At 30.6% G+C, this 20633-nt stretch overlaps 1 protein-coding gene across 1 annotated transcript; it reads left to right on the top strand.

The window, feature by feature from the left end:
- Positions 1-1261: 1261 nt before the first annotated feature.
- On the top strand, positions 1262-20342 carry LOC106691073 (kelch-like protein 26). The gene is made up of 12 exons (XM_014436722.2): positions 1262-1523; positions 2666-2847; positions 3238-3483; positions 4967-5226; positions 7144-7342; positions 7903-8076; positions 8369-8538; positions 10947-11087; positions 11474-11609; positions 14022-14184; positions 15694-15755; positions 18373-20342. The coding sequence occupies exons 2-12, from the start codon at positions 2683-2685 to the stop codon at positions 18451-18453; spliced, it is 1797 nt and encodes a 598-aa protein (XP_014292208.1). The 5' UTR covers positions 1262-1523; positions 2666-2682; the 3' UTR covers positions 18454-20342.
- The last annotated feature ends 291 nt before the right edge of the window (positions 20343-20633 follow it).

The raw sequence follows: 20633 nt of genomic DNA, 5'->3' as shown, positions 1-20633 counted from the left end.
GGCACTCAGCTGAAGTCTATTATCTGCTGGTGGCTGGTCTCTCAGTCCCAGAAAACTACCCTGACTAACGAACTAATGAAATAAGTTCTCCAGTTTGATATCTAATTTATAAGCTTCGAAAAGAACATCGATCTCCCGGTGCCCCATCTTTAGAGAACCTGAAACAGCATAACACTTGGTAGTGGATTAAACTACCATAGAAGAATACCGAATCAGGTTGTCGAGAAAGATCGTGGTCCTCGTCTTCGCCATGTCGGACTTTCTCAGTCTGATGGATGAAAACTATCCCTTCTTCAGGAAGTTTATCTGCGGGTGAAAGGAAGTGGTGGGTCAGCCGTACTTTACGTTGGAAGATCTTGACCGCCCGAGACCAGCGTGTCTCGCCGACGCTGGAGGAAGAATATGAAATAAAAGAAGCAGATTGAGACAATGAGGGCTGATGAAATGGGCCTTACAGCTCCATCAGTAAAGTGCCCAACTGGGCGCTGGGCTAAATTGTCACGTTCCCTCAAAAATACCCTATTAGTCCGACTAACTCATAATTGTATATAACGTACTGAACATAAGAATTTTGTGCTTTGCCTCTCTTTCGTAATAAACGGAAAGTTTATTTGGTCTTTATTTTCGCATATTTCAACAAAAAATAAAATAAAACGAAATGCATAAAAAGAATAAAATGAAACGCATGATTTAAAAGAAGCACTCAGAATCTCTCATCCACTTTAAATGATCGAATTTCAAATTCTCTCGGTATTCCATCCCTATACGATCTATATGAGCGTCCATGTTTGGTTTCCTGGTTCTCCTAGAGTGGCTGCGACTATTTCACTGATACCGTCAACGTATAACTATCGCTTCACTGACCCTATTAAGAGATATTGAAAAATGTTTTTAGTGAAATATTTTTAGCACACATTTATTTTATTTTTCCCTAACACACAAGTCTTTTTTTTTTCTCCGTAATTTTTATGTTATCAGTTATGTTGAATGATGAAAACAACTTGAGATTCTTTAAAACTAAAACTTTCCCATTCCTTGAATAATATACTGTTATTTATTTGTCTGAAATTAACCTGTTATTGATTGAGTATAATAAATAACGGACTTAATAAATTAAAAAGAAAACATCTTAATAACTAAGGACTAAATACTCATTGAATGTTTAATAGTTGTTTGTATTACACGTCATCAGTGGTATCTTATTACCGACTGAAATCATCAAACTGATTTGTTTAATGAGTTGATGGCATGTGTAGAAACAAACCTTGCTTTGGAAGGTTTTTTTTTCCTATGAATAAAATCGCTCAAGAAACATAAGTTTGATTAACAGTAAACTGGATATCACGAAATAGAAACCCCCATCCCTTTTACCTTTAGCATTTAGTCATGAGTTAAGACCTACCTACTTCATTCGTTATGTTGTACACAACCTCTTTGTAAACGTACTTTGAAATAGTGAAAGTTTGATCTTGGCTGAAATATTTACAAGGATAATTGTATTTTGATGATTAACTTTATGTGAGGTAAAATTAACACATTTTAATTTAACTCTGTGGCTTATATGATTTGTAATAATTTAAATCAAATGTAGTGACATAGCTTTATTTTTCCTATTCTTTCTAATTTATAATTTTAATGTAACATATTTCTGCATTTAAAAATATTTCAACACTAAGTTTCTCTGAGTAAAATCTAATTCCAAGTTTATAATTATTGATATTTCCCATATCTAGTCTTTTTTTAAGTTATAGATAAATTTTCAAAATATATATTTAAAATTTAATCACATTTTGATTAAACTATTTATTGGTTCAATGTACAAGATTTTGCTAAGTATAATTATATTATTTATAAAAGCGAAAATGATTCCTAGAGTTTGTTATCTTATGACCGACCAGCACATATTTTAATAATCTTTCAGAACACCTTTTAAAAGTACTGTACTATTTTTTGTATTTCTATGCAATTAAATAGTGAATCTTCCAAGCCTAAGATGTTTGTTTTTGTTTTGACTTGATTCATTCTACAAAATAGTAATTTTTGGTTTTAAAAACCCAATCTTATTTGCTTTTCAATTTAAATTTATTTCTAAAGAATTTTTTTTTTTCACCAAATTTAGAATTCATATTAGTGACATACAAATAATACTATTCGAATAAAATGATTGAAGTTTTCTTTAACATATTCTTATTTATGAAACATTTTTTTTTTTGTTTTTATTGAAGAGACTATTAAATAACCGTACCATATTCAGTAATTATTAAATGCTGAACAATAGGTAAAACAGGACTGCTGATGTTGTCATTTATGCCTTACTACGTTTGAATCATAAAAGGGTCCATAACTGTTGTTTTCACATGACGTGTATGCACTTATGCAGAATGAGAAAAGCTAGAGTTGTCACTTATAATCTGATAACATAAAGTGATACTAATTCATGCCCAACCTCTACTGGAAAAAATGATCCATTCAAGATTTGTTTATTTTTCTCGGTCGAGCAGAAGTTGACTGCTGTGATCCCATTAAAGCAGTAATAATAATAGTGTAGGTTATAATATTAATACTAGAACATATGCCCATCCATTCGGAGTGAAACTTGTGTACTGTTACCCATAAAAATATCATTAATTAATTGTTGAAATTATTATATAAATAAATTTGGCAGATGAAGAGTTGAGTGATATGCGAGACAAAGAGTGGGTCCTAGTTGGTCGAGGCAGGCCAATAAACAGTTCTGCTTTCGAGTCACCTTCGCATTCTGCTGCACTTCTTTCAGGTCTCCACAATCTCAGGTTGAAGGGGCACCTTTTAGATGTTACTCTTATTGCCCAGGGAGAAGCATTCAAGGTAATTTGAATATGTATTTATTAGATTTTCCCTGTGTGGTGACATATTTCTTGTAATTCATTTTCAGTTGAATTTCGTTGCATCCCTGTTATGGAAAATACATTGTATTTATCATTTTTTAAGTCTTTGGAACTTTTAAGACATACCAACTCAACAGTGACTTTACGGAATTTCACTTTGATAATTTAAATTTTACTTGTGTTAAAAGCTTTACAGTCAAAATCCACTTAAGAATGTTATTTTAGTGATATATAAAAACCGTTCATTTTAGTTTTTTTGATAGTGCAATCATACTAATTTAAGATTGATTTATTTTTTTATATTTATCTAATTTTTAATTCCTAATTAGTCCCAAAATATCACCTAAGTAAATACATGATATATTTTAAGGCTCATAAAGTGGTGTTGGCATCATGTTCCGACTACTTCAGAGCGATGTTCACCGATGCAATGCTCGAGTCTCGTCAGTCAGAAATCTGCCTGAACGGCGTATCTGCTGCGGGTATGAGCCTGCTCTTAGATTATGTGTATACTTCAAGACTTGCCTTGACATTGGCAAATGTGCAAGATGTTCTCTCGGCTGCATCTCATGTCCAACTACTACCAGTTGTCGAGGCCTGTTCCAACTACTTACAGGTATACATAAGTGTTATTTTCAAACTTATTGTGCTTTTTCTTTTTTATTATATCTCTATACTATGAAACAATAGGGATTTTATTCAATTAATAGCGCCTATTTATTAGTCTGTCCAACAGTTCTTTATTGTAGTCTGTAAACAGAACTGTTGGATTCTGTGATATTCATATTTCTTCTTTGCAAAAGTATTAATAAAATTTAGGAACTATCCAGTGCAGAAGAAAGTGATGAAAGGTGATTTACTGACTGTAAGGCTTATAGTACTATTTTATGTTTTCGAACATTTATATGCTAATTATGAACTTTATTGGAGGATGATAGTCCAGGTGGCAGTCAATAGAGGTTTCAAAATAGTAACTAAAAACTATTTATCGTTAACCAGTGTTTTGCACTGCAAAGTGGGGCGAAATGTTAGTTAACAACAAATAGTTTTTTGTTACTATTTTGAAACCTTTGCTAACTGCCACCCAGACTTATCTTATCTTACTCCAATCTATTCATACGGTCAACTATCTTCTTCTAATGCCAATTATGAACATTTTAAAGTTAAGCTTGGTTATAATTTGGTTGATTGTGGTATTGGTGTACATGCTAAAAATATGGAAAGACTAAATAACTCTGCTAAATGGCAAAATATGTTTATTTTTGCCATCTAAATATTTTTATTTCAAAACTGTATTATAATTAATTTGTATTTAGACAAATTCAAGTAATGTGGTGTTCATAAGGATAAAGACCTACTTGTCATGATTTTGAGTGCCATTAGGGAATTGAGTCTGCCAAAGTATTGATATTGTACTTATATTTTTCTTCATTTGAAATTTTTTTTTTTTTTGTTTAAAGGAAATAAGTGTTATTTTAATTTTCAACCCTACCATTCGTATTAATATAAATCAGGTTATGTCCCACAACTTTTGAACTGACTAATACATAAGTACGGAACAATTGTAAATCGAAACATTGATACAAATAATTAAGTTTTACTTATTTGTATTGGAAGAAAATAGTTGATTGTATGAAGTAGATTGAAGGAAGATAGTCCGCATGGCAGCCAATAAGGTATCAAAATAGTAAAAGAAAACTATTCATTTTTAACCAACGTTTTGCCCCAATTTGCTGGGCTTTGTCAGGGCTGATAAGAATGCTGTTCTTATCAGCCCTGACAAAGCCCTTGTATGATTACTAACTCCACCCCCGACCATTTTCTCCTTATATCGAATCTATGGTCACCTACAAACACCTCATATTATAACATCAATAAAAAATTAAATAAATGAGAAGTATTTTATCGAACATGAAAAGTTTATGTTGAAAATAAATTATATATTATTGCTACATTAGATGTAATACCTCGTAAGTGGAAAAAAATTATTATACCATTTAAAAAAAAAAAAAAATGAACACATTCTAGAGGAATTCCAAGAACATGATTATCCGAGTACATGCTGAAAAATTGTATTGATATTTAATTTTTTTTTTCAGTCCCAGCTTGATATTGAGAACTGTATTGATATCGCAACTATATCTGAAACTTATTCGCTGAGCGGACTTCGGACAGTCGTCATCCAGTTCATGTGCTCTCATCTGGTAGAACTGTCAGAGTCTCCTGAATTTTGTCGCCTCCACCCCGGCCAGCTCGAACACATCCTTGCTTCGGACTTCCCTGTAGACTGTCCTGAATTACAGGTGTTAGAACTGACTTTGCGTTGGTTGTCTTTGACCTGTCTCCCTGATCCACACAGGTAATTTTGAGATTATACTAATTAAAATTTAAAATGTCTTGTTAGGTTTTTTTACTAGAATGTTTCCTTACCTTAGTACTTATATAACTGCAATATTTTGGTTATTTTAACCCTTTTAGTTACCTTCAATGACGATATAATGTAGATAGCATTTACGAAAAAAGTTCACCTGTTTCATAAATTCACTCTTCTCCTTGGAATCAATCACTCTTATATTAGTTAGTAAAAAGTGTTTCTGAGTCATTTACTATACTAGAGAGAGAAAAAAAAAAATGGCGAAAAGAAAAGCCATTGACAGATGGACACGTATTACTATATTTGAGGATGTATATACATTAATTGAACATTATTGAAATTTTTGTATTAATTAATTTATTGATTGATGAAGTGACAGTAACAATAGTAAACATAAATGGTAACAGCTAATGTTTAAAAAGTTTTCTTTTATTTGAAACTAATATTTCACTCTCATAAGGGCAAATTAAATTTTGTTAATGTAGGTTTAAAGATAACACATTTAGTTTCTTTTTCTTTCCATATTTCAATTTTTAAATTATTAATAACTAATATGTTCATACTTCTTTTAATTATAATTATGAGAGATAGTTGACCGTGGATGACGTACGAGGAGAAGATGGTTGGGGGTGCGGTCAAAGTGAAACATATAAGTTGGTCAAATGCCTAATGCGTTATTCATTAGGCGTTCGATTTTCAAGCTAACAGCCCTGAAGAAGGCTAGAGACTCTAGCTGAAACATTGGCACAATTAAATAGGTTACACCAACTTATTTATGTTTCACTTTGACAGCACCCCCAAACATCTTCTCCTCGTACGTCATCCATGGTCAACTATCTCTCATAATTATGATAAGACATTTAGCTTTGTAACAGTTGTATTAACGTTGGAATTGGATAAAATACAAAGGAGTTATTAATGATTATATGATCAATGGTCACCAGAATAGAAAAATACCCCAAATAAATCAAGGTGAAAAAATTTTAATTTTTAATATCTTTGAAATATGGTATTTGAGGGTTTCAAACTATGCTAAAAATGAATATGATTTGCTTTTCTTAAAAAAAAAAAATTGTTGAGCTGTTATAAAAAAATTGTTTACTGAAATTTAAAAGTTATTTAAAAACCGGTAATTTAGAAGTTTATTGTTGACAAAGATTTTACTATTCCCTTTTATGTATATGGATGTAATAAACATGCACATATGTGCATTCCTACTCAAACATTCAGTCGATCGATTGAGAAAATATGTTTAGAGTATACTTAGAATTTTAATGAGGATGTTGAAATATGAGTAATATCGAAACCAGAACTATAAATCAAAACACTAAGCTCATTTCATAGGTTATTACAAAAATCAGACTTGTTTCCGGTTCTTTATTTTTATGATAACATTGTTATAACTTATAAATAATTAATGAAAAGGTTAAGTAATTGAGGATTTCATAGCAACAGGATTTGTTTATTGAAGATTATCAACATAAAAAATTTCCTATTCCCCATCTTGTCTTTAAACATTTATGCATGATGACCCTTTAGGGAGAATGATTCATTAGGAATATTTGACCATAAAACGAGAAAAACCTGTTTGAAATTGTATAATAAACATGAAAAAAATACATATACTTTTTGAGCTACACACCAAAAATACTTAATTTTGTTAATAATTTGTTTTACCTCAAAAATCTCGCCTTCCTATATTCTTCCCAGGAAAATCCAGAACATTTAGCAAAAAGCCACATCACAATGGAATGAATGTTATAGCAGTGCATACACAAACAACATGCAACAAAGAAATATTCATTTTTATATAATTAGATAAAGAATTCTTCTAATCTAATGAGAGAAAATAATTTGTATTCAATCTTGAATGTTAATAAATTGTCTTATCTTGCTGAACAGGGCGATGTGGACCAGTCGATTCTTGCACAAGATTCAGCTCGGCGAGATCCTGTGGTGCGACATCGAGAGGCTCATTGAGAATGAGGACAGGGTGACGAGGCGCCTCGTCGTGGCAGAAGCCTTGCACCAGACAAAGCTGATGTCTCCCGCTCCTCGCCTCCTTGTCAATTCTAGAGGCATGACTCAATCTATTGTAAAGGTATATTATTATTTTCTACTAGGCTACTAGATATATATATATATATATAGATATAGGCTACTATTCAAAGTATGAAATAAGGCTAATATATTGTTGATGGATTTAGTCGATTATGGTTTTCATATTGGAGAAAGTAATATGGACCAGTCATTTTATTTTGTTTTTAGACTGATTCAAAATAATTTTTATAAAATTTCTTTAGGTAGGTGTATAACTGCTTTGCTTTAATAGGGACATACAAAGGGGTAGGGGAAGAAACAGGGATGGGGGGGGGGAAGAGAGAGATTATTACATTTGCATCTTATATATTTTTTTGTTTTTTACTTATGTTATTTGCATTTTTGATTTTTTATAATTTTTTTAATTCAATTAACTCTGATAATGGCCCACATGATTGGTTTAATCAAAATGGTGGTGTTTCTAATAAAAAAAAAATTAAATCCCTGAATTCTAAAATTTTTTCTAACTAAACATGGTTAATATTTAAAAAATCAAATTATTTTGTCATTTTTTATGTATGTATTGAAAACTGTATAATAATAATATACATGATTTCTTAGGTCGGAGGGTTCAGTATTGGAGGTATAACCAATGAGATAACCTATTTACAACCTAGTTCTGGTAAATGGCGTCACCTTACTTCAATACCGCATGTCGAACAATGTAACTTCGGAACAGCAGTACTTCATAATGACCTCTATGTCGTTGGTGGTTGTTTCAACCAATCCCTACAGGTCAGTAATAGTTTGTAAGCTTTATATTAAAAAAAAATTAAGTTTGAAACATATATTAAAAATAAGTTCGTTTTTTCATTAAATACTCAAATAAAAGTGTTTACGATTACAAAATGTGGAATAATTTCATCCCAAATGTGAAAAATGAAATTATATTTTGTATTATCATTTCTTTTGTATTTGTTGTGTTTTGTACTATTTAATTGTATAATTGAAAAGTTGAAGGGAGCATCGATCTATGTATATTTTATTAATTTTTTTAATTTAGTTATAGTGCTTTTATTTTCTTTAGGAGAATATTCACCCATTTGGGTTCAGGTATTCTCCGAGAAGAGATTGCTGGGCTACAATGGCTCCGATGCAGAGGGAACGCTGTCGATTTTCGTTGAACGTAGCCAGCGGACATCTTATTGCCGTTGGTGGTGTTAGTGAGGGTGATGGGCCCATTGCTGAATGTGAAAGGTTTGTTTGTTGCTTTGTTTAATATTATATATTTTTTTGGTTTGCATAAGTTTGTCATTTTAGCTTATCAATAATTTCTTTTTAATAATTTAATCCACAATCACTTGTTTGGTTGTACCATAAGCTAATTTTACCAATAGGTATGATTGGTTATTATAGACTATAACCAGTACTTTAGTTTATTATCAATCAGTACAGTAGTTTATTATCAAAGATAGGATTTGTTAAAGCCACCTCAAATTGACTGTGTCTTTTTGTTGGAAGGCTTTAAAAAGAACAAACAACTAACTGGTCCAGATATAAACATTTATTTGGTCAATTTAAACATTTGCAAACTAAAACTAAAATAAACAAAAGATGACTAAAACAATGAATAAGTAAAAATAAAACTAGCTAAATAAATTATGAGGAAGAAAATAAATTAATTTACAAATAAAAATATAAAATTAATACTGTTCGACGAAAAGTTGATCCACTCCGATAGGTCAGAGGAAGAGTGTTGCTGAGATGTGTAGGTCGCAGCTCTGTAGCTAAATACACTGCTGCAATTTTAAACTGGTCCAAAGTTGGTGTAATGGCTCACAAACAATCGAAATGTCACAAAAGCCAAGATGGTCACACTGGCACTTATTAAGGGCAGACAACGTCTAGTTTTTTTCAATTTATATTCAAGTCGAAACGCAGATAAGGTCTGCTTTTGGAGTGTAATCTCTGTTAACGCACTCAAAATGTCCAAACCATTAAATTTTAAACGCAAACAAGGTTGCTTAGACGCTATCAGGGCCACTAATTAGCCAGAACTCATATTAAAGTTAAAACACAGAAAAGGTCTTGTTTCGGACTGTAATGGTGAATAAAACACTCAAAAAATGTCTAATAAAATAACATTAACCAAACGCAGACAGGGCTGCTTAGACGCTATCATGGCCACTAATTAGCCGGAACTGCTTAAAAAAATGAAGATGGTCGGTGTGGTTGCTAGGCAACGTCTTAGCGACGATTATCAACCCTTAGCAACTATCTCTATTACTCATTATAACACATAAATATAATTACATATTTTTCTTCTCAAATAACTAACTCCAAATAAAATAATATAAGTAAAAATAAATGTAAATAAATTAAACACTAATACAATTCAAATACTATTTACAAATTATTTACAAGGTAATTATATATTATGGCATTAATAGGATTTATGTGTTATAAAAAAAGTAAAAAAAAAAAAAATCTTTTTAATATAGAAGAAACTGAAGATTAGTGCCAAGTTTCAATTTATGTGCGAACCACACTGACATTTGGTTGAATAAAGAAAGATTGCCCTGAACCCAAGCTTGGAGCTGCTGCACTAAACACTATTTATAAGCTGTGCCCTATAGAGCAATGGCTGCACATTTATACCAATGGATTTGCGTCCGGTATTAACAAGGGAGATGGAGCAGGTGTTATACTCAAGTAACTTTCACCTATCATTTACCGTTGAGCTGGATGTGACAATCATGATGGAGAAATGCAGGCTATTTGCGTTGCAATGGAAACCACTATTGAAAGCGATGACTACATTGTAATCTTCAACGACTCCTGAGCTGTAATACTAAATTTATCAACACCTGGTATTGCCTAGTCACCCACTGAAGACAAATGCAGAAACATGGCTGCTATTATGGGGAAAAGAGGAAGGATTATAGCTCTGCAGTGGATACCAGGCCATATTGGTAAATATGGCAATGGACAAGTTGGCTAAGCTTGGTTATAAGGGGAATCAGTCCGTTCGACCACTTTCCTACAGAACAGTGAGATCTATTGTAAGGAGAGGACAAATGCTAGACATAAAGTTCAAGCGGAAGGAAATAAGTTAGACAGCCTACTTAAACGATCTCTTATAGGGATAAATGAATCCCTGGCAATCTTGAGTGGCTTGTTTTCACCTAGTAACAGGACATAATCTGCTCCAAAAACACCTCCATCGAATAGGCATCGGTGATTCACTGAAATGTCCTCTATGTAACATGGCAGATTCTCTTTTGGCATGTATTGGTCTGGAAGATTTTCATCAGGATGCGGACCAACTCAGGGCAAAAGTAAATTTGTATTGGACTGCGAGAGGGAAAATGGCGTAATAGTCTACTCCCTCTGGCATAGAAGAAAAAAATATATTTAAAAAAATAAGTCGTTTTCAAATTATATATCTATTCACTTCTGGTTTCTTATTATTGATAGAAACGTATTTAGAATATCACCAGTATTTCAGTTTAAAAAAAAAAAAATTCCTAGCCATGATAAATGCATATTAACATTAAATATTTCCAATTTTGAAATATAAACTGCCTTGTTTTTTTTTTATTATATGTTTCAGTAATAAAGTGTATGGTTCTCACTTGTTACATAATATTTTTTTTTTTACTTAGGTACGATCCAGTAGGAGATGTTTGGGAGCGAATAAGCTCCCTTCCGAGTCCAAGCACTCTGCACGCTGCCGCCACTTACAATGGATACCTCTATGTCTCAGGAGGTCTCGATCGTGATATTGCTCTCAACACCATGAGAAGGTATAGTCAGTACTACCGATACTATAACGGAAACTATCATATAATTTACATCATAGTTACCCGACAAGTGTAAATTCCAAAACTTTTTTAGTTCGTTCAAAAAAGAAACATTAAATTAAAGTTTATTTTAAGATGTTCAATATTTTTATTAAAGTTTGTAATAATTAAGTAGTCTATGATTTTTTTAACTTTTTCCATGATTGTCCTTTGTAAAAAGTAAAACTAAAAATCATGAATACCCAATTGAATAATAGTAATGCGATAGTTCTGTTTACTGACTTATATATTTAAATTTATTGGTTAAAGTATAATCATCATATTGTAAAATATTATTCATTAATGTTTATATTTGAGTTAGCGTAATATTCTTTACTAATTTTCCCTAGGTATGACTGGAGGCAGGACAGATGGGAGACGTTAGCACCTCTGTTGTCAGCGAGGGCTGACCATACGATGCTTGTCATGGGCAACAGTCTCTACATTTGCGGCGGTTGGTTAGATGATGATTCTACTGGAAATAGAGTATGTATCTTGCTTTGATTGTAACCTTTCTATTTATTACTGTAGTTATATAAATATTATTTAACTGTCAGTAGTGTTCTGTAATCATTTACCATAAGAAATTGCAGAAGTCTGGGAGTGTGGTAATGAGAGAAAACCCTCAGCCAGTGTAAAATTTCCTTTTATCTGTGCTAACATTTCTGCCTTAGTTTTTAGGCTTCATCAGGACTAAAAATAGTAATAAAATGAAAGTGTATAAGAAACAAAAAATAAATGTCAATAAAGCCACCTTAATGCGACCAAATTACCTTCGCTACCTGTTATCTTCTGAAACCCTTAGGCTCCTAGTGACCTTGATAGTTCTCACTTTGGTTACTGCCATACAGTATATGGAGTTAAGTGTCTTTGGGAAACTCGAGGCTGAACTAAAATATTTAATTAATTTTTTTTTTTTTTCTTTCCGGCCCATACTCCCATTGGAGTCCTATACTGCCTAACCATGGTTGGGGGTCAAAGTTCTTCATTTTGTGGGACCCCCACTCAATGAAAAAAGTCGACTTCCCAGGCCGGATTCGAACCGGCACCGCCAATAGACATCAAATTGGTAAGACTGTGTCTTAACCACTGAGCTATGGGTGGCCCTATTTAATTAATTGCTTTATACAATTCTTTTGAATCTTCAGGGACACCTCTGTCTCCCGATATTTTGAAGACTTGAAGTTTCTTTATCCTTCATCTTAAATATTTCCTGGTATTCTTCCTCTATTCCGGTGTTATAGATATGAGAGGAAATGCATTTAAACTGGTAGGTAGGTTCAAGTATTTAGGTTCTACAGTAACTAGAAAGAGTGAAATTGATGAGGTAATAAAAGCGAGTTTAAAGGCAGGGAATGCTTGTTTGTTTTTTCAATCTCAAAATTGCTTAGCTCATGCCTTCTGTCTAAAAACTTAAAAGTTAAAATTTATAAAACTATTATTCTTCCCACCATTCTTTATGGATGCGAAATGTGTCCTCTCACACTAAGGGAAGAACAGCAAGCACCTTAAGGCTTTTAAAAATTAAGTATTGCAAAAAATATTAACAGTAGAATTTAGAAGGCTACACAACACTGAATTGAGGGAACTGCACTCGGTAAATATAATTTAGGTTATAGTGGTGCGGCAATTAAGATGGGTGTATAAGATTGTGGTACTTAGTAACAAACGGATCTCTAAAATGTTAATAAACACTGAACCGACAGTTAAACATCTGAAGGGTATACCGAAACGCAGATCGGAGGATTATGTTCAGACTGGTTTAGTAGATTTGGTTTTGGAGGGGTGTCACTGGACAGATGTATATAGAGAATGATTGGTGTATCTTTTATTATTATTCTTTCTCTATCAAGTTATAAAATCCTGGCATCCATAATATGTCTCCGATCTTCAATTCTAATCCTCTATTCATTCTTGCAATACCCATTCTCCTCGGTCTTACTAGTCTTACTCGGAGTTACTTATGGTGGCCCAATGAACTTTAGCTTTTGATAGATCTTCCACGATCAGATCCTTGCCATGGAATTCCACTGTCCACACTTCATTATCCTCCTCACCTTCGAATCCTGCCTGTTTTTTTACTTCTTCATTATTATTTTTTCTTTGTTTACACATTCATCAGAAGTTTTATTATATCCCTTATTTTGTTGCAAATCAATGTTCTTTATCCTTTTAATCTTTACAAAGTTTATTTCAATTCTTCAATGTTTCAGCCCTAGGTTATTCATTATAAAGGAGATGACCTAAAAATCGTTTTCACATTATTAATGTATTACTTCCTCACACAGTACACTAATATTTCTAAACATGCCTCATTATTGATTTGTAGCAATTCATTAAAAACATCTTGCATTACTGGCCAATCGTCCCTGTCATATAATTTTCAAAACAAAAATAATTTTAAAATATCATAACAGTTTCCTATTAAAATTTTAGATTGTTTGACGTGGGCAATTTGACCTGTAATGCAAGACATTTTTAATGAATTGGGACTAATTAATAATGAGGTATGTTTAGGAAATATTATTGTTATATGTGAGGGAATAATATGAAAATAATTCTTAGGTTGTTTCCTTGAAAATGGACTAAGGGCTGAAACGTTGAAGGATTAAAATAAACTTTGTTGAAAGTAAAACGATTGAAGTTGTGTCATTCATTAAAGCACTCTCAAACAATTAATTGAAAAATGTATTAAATTTGAAAATTAAATGTTAATATTATTTCACTTTTATTTGTTTTGTTTTTTTTTTCTTTCTACTCTAAGGCACAATAGCCAAATTTTTATTTTCAGTAATATTATTATGAAGGGACTCAATAAGAAGAATAAAATGCTTGAGTCATAATTTTGGTAAGATACAATTATATTACAGTTTCATAACTTGCTTATAATATTTCCAGATCCTGGTGGACTCGATCGATAGGTACGACCCATGTGAGGACAGCTGGTCTAGAGTGGCCAAAGTCCCTACGCCACGCTCTCACGCAGGCATTGTCTCACTCAATAATAAGATATACATCATTGGCGGTTTTCAATCTGATGCTATGTTTGACACAGCGACAGGTCAGTTTTTTCTATCTTTCTTTATATGTGGTTAATATAAATTTCATGATATTTCTTTCAAAAATATCAGAATTTTAATTTTTCCGGTCACTTAAGAGACCAGAAAGCATCGCAGCCACTCTCTTCCTTTTCAAATTTATTTTCTTCTGTATCTATATCACAAAATTGTTTAATGTAAGATAAGTTTCATTAAAATCGGGGATCGCATGCCCTTAGCTTTTTATAAAATACATCTTTGAAGGAAATTTTAAAATCAAGAATCACCGAGTTATAATGACTGATAAATTGTCTGTTTGTACTGTAAAGGCTGGTAATGTAACAATGATAAAAGGTAAATAAAAAATATCAGAATGAAAATAAAATAATTATGTTATGACTCAATAGATATGGACCCAATATTTCTCTTTAAATTTGACTCTATAATGGTAATATTCCAAATTTAGTTATAATAGCCTAAGATGTATTAATATATACAGCAGAGATTAGCAAAAATTAGCCACAGTTTAAACTAATAGATAAAGTTGCCATGGATACGACCCTTATTTATGAATGAAACCATTGATAAATAAATAATCGTATCCATGGCGATTTTAGCTATTAGTTTCAACTATACCTAATTCTTCCCTATCTCTTAATATTTTATTTCCCATTATGCTTTATGCTAAATAAATATTATTGTTTTATTGCGATAAAATGAAAACCTAATTAATTATTACACTCACACTATAGAAATTTAATGGGAACATAGTAAATTAGGTTTATTAATTACAAAATTATGCCAATTATCCGTATTTTCAATTGTTAGCAGTGCTCCATAAATATATAATCTTATGTTGTTAAAGATATACTTCAAGACTATAAACTTCTTTTGCTATAAACAATTGTTTTATTAATTAATGACAAATTCAAATTAAATAATACATTATATCTTAAACTATACGTACCTATAAAACAAAATCAATTTTTTATAGTCTTTAGTTCACTGAAACACTCGTATTTTCATAAATGAAATAAAAAAAAGTATCAGAGGTTATTTTTTATAAAAGTTAATTTACTTGATCGTTATTTAGAGGTGAGGATGGATTAGAGCCTGAAGGTAAGCTTCTTTACATCTCCCCTCCCGCAGAAAGTTATTAACTTTGAAGCTCCCCTGTATAAGCCAGTATTTGCTGCTAAAGTAAAAATTAGTGATATAGTAAAAATAAAAAATATCCTTTAAGTCTCAACCTGTTTATTTTCTTATTATTTCATTCCTATCTTTCAGCCCTTCCATCTATTCTCAAGGATAACTATTAATAATTTCAATTAGTTATCCATGAGAAGGGCCGAAACATAGAAATGGAATAATAAAAAAATAAACAGGTTGAGACTTAATGAATATTTTTTATTATAATTGATAAACACACCAGTCTCAAACAAGTATTCAAATCATATATTAATAAATATTACCATACATATTTGAATGTTTCTACAAGCTTTTCTAATTTATGTGGCATAATTGTGTTTCAGCTGTCGTCGATATTTTCGATTTGGAAAGCCAAAGTTGGACCTGTGGTGAAAGTTATCCTCAGGTATGTTTCGTTATCATAACTCGATGTTAAGACTCATTTCAACTTCTTTTAATTATCACTCTGCTTTTATGGAAAGAATATTATTCAATGCCTGATAAATATAGAAATATTTCTTTTTAGAACATGCCTTTATTTTAATTTTATTCTTTTAATTACATAGTTTATCCCAACGTTTTGAGGTATTCCCCCATCCTCGAGATATTCTGTATAAGAATCACATATTAACTTTTCAATTGTTTATAAAATTATTATTTAATTTATAAGAAATTTTCAGAATAACTCAATTTTAACTAGGACAAAAGTATTAAAAATGACTTTATTCAGATTCCAAACAGAACAAATTCAGTCAAAGTGTTAGTGTGTCTATGTCTGAGTTTAGCATCGAAATTACTAAAAACCTTAAAATAATTATCAACATTCCAAAGAAACTAATACTTAAAGTCAAATAGTTATAACTATTATTTTCTTTAGAATGTTGATAATTATTTAAAGGTTTTTATTAATTTCTGTTGTCACTCTCATAAATTATGTTCATTAAGCTCGCTAATTACATGCTTACATTTTATTAAGTAGGGGTTTAATAGAGATGGTAATAAACATTCTGGTTTTAATAAGTTGCATAGTTTAAAAATGAAAACAATTAATAAATGGCTTTTGGTTGTTTACTGCTAATTATTTCAACCCTGGGCAAGAGGAAATGTCAACTTTCATTATTCTCTAATTTAGATTATAAATATTTAGGTAGCAAGGGAACCTACTTTACGATACACCCTTGTTGGTTATTAAATTTTGCTCATGTCTCGAAATAAATGCAAGTTAAACATAATATGTGGTTTGTAGTAAATATGTCTATGATTTTGAGGATATATTTCAAGAATATATTTTATTTCAAGAAGTCTTTAGGCTATAAAATATCTAAAAGAATGATATTCAAAAGGAAATAATAGACTTAACAATAGGCCAAAACATTAATTTTGGCGGGGGGGGGAAGGAGAGGGGAGGTCGGTCCCGAAAAACACCAATAACAAAAAAATTGTCTATTCGTGCTGACGTTTTGACCTGAGTTTCAGATCTTCATCAGGGCTATAGAACAAAAAGAGATAACAACCATCATTTAGAGAAAAATAAAATTAAAAATAAATAGTATACTAACAAATTTGGAAATTTACATAAGAATGAAGTGAATAATGAAAAATAGTTGATTGATAACAATGGGATTAGACAGTAGCAGATTGATAACAGTGAAAGAAGATGAAATATAATATTAGGGGTATTCATGATCTTTGGTTTAACATGTTAAAGCGTGTTAAATGGAAAAACTCATGTTAAATCGAAAAAAATTGCCTTCTTTTACCGTGGTAAAACGAAATAGCATTTAACATGGCTGAGAGTCTGTTACTTGGTCTGTTAAATAGAGAATGACGTCACACAATAGACCAGTTGAGATCACCGCCATTTTTGTTATTGTGACAGCTCAGTTCTTTCGTGTGTTTGTGGTATTCATATCCCTGTTCTTAAACCAGAATGGATAATTTTAATGATACATTTGAGAAAAAAAAACAATGTAATTTCATTCTACTATCTGAAAATTTCTAAACGCTCGCCAGATAAAAATCTCACTATATGAACCATGTAATTATTCTTAGGGGACATATGTCCCAGAATAAAATTATTTTTTCATTTCATTTCATAAGCTAAACTTTCACACAAATTCCACTTTTCACTCACTCAAGGCATGTTGTAATTAATTACTTAAATCAAAACTGAAGTAAACAATAACATGAGGGTCTGGAAGGAAGGTTATAAACATAAAGGCTTATACAACAAGTTGCTGAGAAAATCCGCTAAGGGCTCTTATGCATTTAATGTTTAACATGACTTCAAATAGGGCTGCTCACAATCTTATTGTTATAACATTTAACATGGCTAAACATTTAACATTTAACACAACATCATGAATACCTCTATTATATAAGTAAGAAGATATGTATAAGATATGTAAGTAGTGCCTAAAAAACTGAAAAACAATTTGAATCAACATATACTTACCCATTGTATCATATATTTAATTTTTCTTTCATACAGTTCATTATGTTGATTCAAATTGTTTTTAGTTTTTTAGACACTACTTACATATCTTCTTACCTCTATAATATTATATTTCATCTTTCTCTATTATCAATCTCCTACTGTCTAATTACATGGTTATTAATCAACTATTTTTTATTATTCAATTCATTGCTATGTGTATTTCCAAATTTGTTAGTTTATTATTTCTTTTCAATTTTATGTTTCTCTGAATGGTGGTTGTTATCTCCTGTTCTTTTATAGCCCTAATGAAGACCTAAAACTCAGGTCGAAACATGGATACAAATCAATAATTTTTTGTTTATTTGTGTTTTTTTGCTGACTGCAACCCTCTTCCTCCTCCTATCTTCTATAGACTATCTTCTTCCAATTTTAGTTTATATTTATTTAAATATAATTAATTCTTATCCTAAAAAATTAATTTGTGTCTATTAATAAATGATGAATCCTTGTAAATTCTACAGGATATTTTATATACTAATGTTTTATTACACATAAAAACAAATTTTTCATTTTATTTATTTTATAGGACATTTGGGAGCATACTTGTGTCACCCTATACATTCCAACGTGCCGAGAAGACATGGAAGTTTTACCTGCTTCAACGTAACATTTTTCTCTTTTAGATTTATCTTGGAAATTGACTCTCTATAATGATACCAGTAATTATTACATAATAACTGTGACCGACTAATGTGAAATTTTTTTAACTATAATTTCTTTTCAGTTATTTTTTACCACTATGTGCCTGTACATTATTTTAAAACTTTTTAAATGATTTTCTATCATCTAAATGTGTTATAAAATCAATGGCTTGATTCAATGCGGTGCTAAGTGCATTTCCACTAGCTTTACAAAAAATTAAATTAAAAGTTCTCTCTTTTAGGAAAAATTACAACTCTTTGATTAATCTTATGACAGAACAGATTTAGGTATGAATTCTAAATCATTCTAAAAACTAATTGAAGAGCTGTAATTTTACTAAAAGAGAGAACTTTTAGTTGTATTATTTATAAAATTAGTGGAAAGTATTATTTATAAAATTAGTGGAAATGTACTTAGCACCACTGTGAAGTAAGCCGTCGCAATATTTTTTTTTTTTTAATATATTTTTTAATATTTTAAAATTTTGTTCTCTTAAAAAAGATTTACTACATATTTTATAATGTTAAATGAGATTAATAATTATAGACACTGTTACAAATATAAATTCTCTATAAAGTGTATTAATTAACTTTATTTGTTCGTATAATGGAATTTTTATGAAGCTGATGAATTTGTCATGAAAATTGAAAATAGACATCGTACTTTCCATTCAAATGAACGGCTACGGTTTTTCTTCTTGATTTTACATTTTTCATTGCTGTGTGAGGTGTCTTTCGATCCATGAATTCCTGTTCTATATTAGATGTCGGCTCCTTTTCTACTCCAGACCTTGCCTATCAAAGGTTTGTTTTAGTCCTTTATTCAAAGTCTTTCGACAGGTTAATAAGTACAATTTTCTTTTACATTCATGTTCCTCTAAAATTTTCTGACATTCAGGTCACATGTCCAGACCACCTTAGCCTATGTTCTCTTTAGTATACAGTAGGTCTTAACTCTATTTTCAAAGTTTATAAATTTGTAAATATATTTAAAGATTTTGACATCTCGGTTCTGATATTTTTATTCATATTATAAATGGTTCGTAGGAATATTTTTATTGTGAAAGTTCCATCAAAGTTTGTTTTTTGTTGTTTTTTTTCCATTAATTTGATGTTCTATATGATGGTATATTAATATTTTAATCAAAATAAAATGAGGTAATATCAGCTTAGAACATTATTCTACTTAATATTTAGATAATGAGATATTTTTGTTCTATTTTATTTATTATTTTTTTTATCTTTAAAGGATAGCATTGTGATATTGTAAAATAATATTTACCCTTCTACAAATTTCTCATTTCCTGTGATAAAAGTCAAGTTGTTTTCATTTTCTTTTTGTTATTTTATCTTCCCTGATGGCACATTTTTAATTATTTTAAAACAATGGGAACTACCTTTCTTCATGGGAGGCCAAAACTGATGTTCATAATTTTATTGGGCCAGTTTAAATGAAAAAGATTAGAATTTTGACGTAATGAGGTTACAATCTCATAATTCAACTTATAAAAAAGATGCCTATAAAAAAAAATTATAAAAATATTTATTACCCTTAAGCAATAAAATTGTATTGCTTACCGTACTATGACTGAATATGAATTATTTAATCTGATGATATTTTAGTTTGGTATTTTCTTATTCTTTTTTTTTTTTAAGAATCGTTGATATATAATATATAAAGGAAGATGGTCTGAGTGTGGTGAAAATAATTCAAATAGTAAATAAACTATTTAGTTTGAGCCAATGTTTCGCCTGACTTTTCACAGCTAAAAAAGATACAAACTACTAAAAAGATAAAACCTACTAAAGTATGGCTAAAAATGACTTAAAATATGTGAAAATTTATGTAAAAATATGTGTAATATGTGTAAATTTACTTTGTTTTTATATAAATTTTCACATATTTTAAATCATTTTTAGCCATACTTTAGTTTAATTTTGTTTCATATTATCTACTCTCTTAGTTTGTTACTTTATTTTAGTTTTTTATATCTTCTTTTAGCCCTGTAAAGTGGGCTGAAACTTTAGCCCACAATGAATAGTATAATTACTATTCGAGTTATTTTCACTGCACTCGGACCATTTTCCTTTTATATAGTTCATTTGTTTATTACCAACAAACAAGTCTCTCTTTTATTTGTTACTG

The sequence above is a fragment of the Halyomorpha halys genome, unplaced genomic scaffold (genome assembly GCF_000696795.3).
Source record: "Halyomorpha halys isolate HHAL.00 unplaced genomic scaffold, Hhal_1.1 Scaffold2062.1, whole genome shotgun sequence".
NCBI lineage: Eukaryota > Metazoa > Arthropoda > Insecta > Hemiptera > Pentatomidae > Halyomorpha > Halyomorpha halys.
This window is presented reverse-complemented; position numbering and strand designations above follow the sequence as displayed.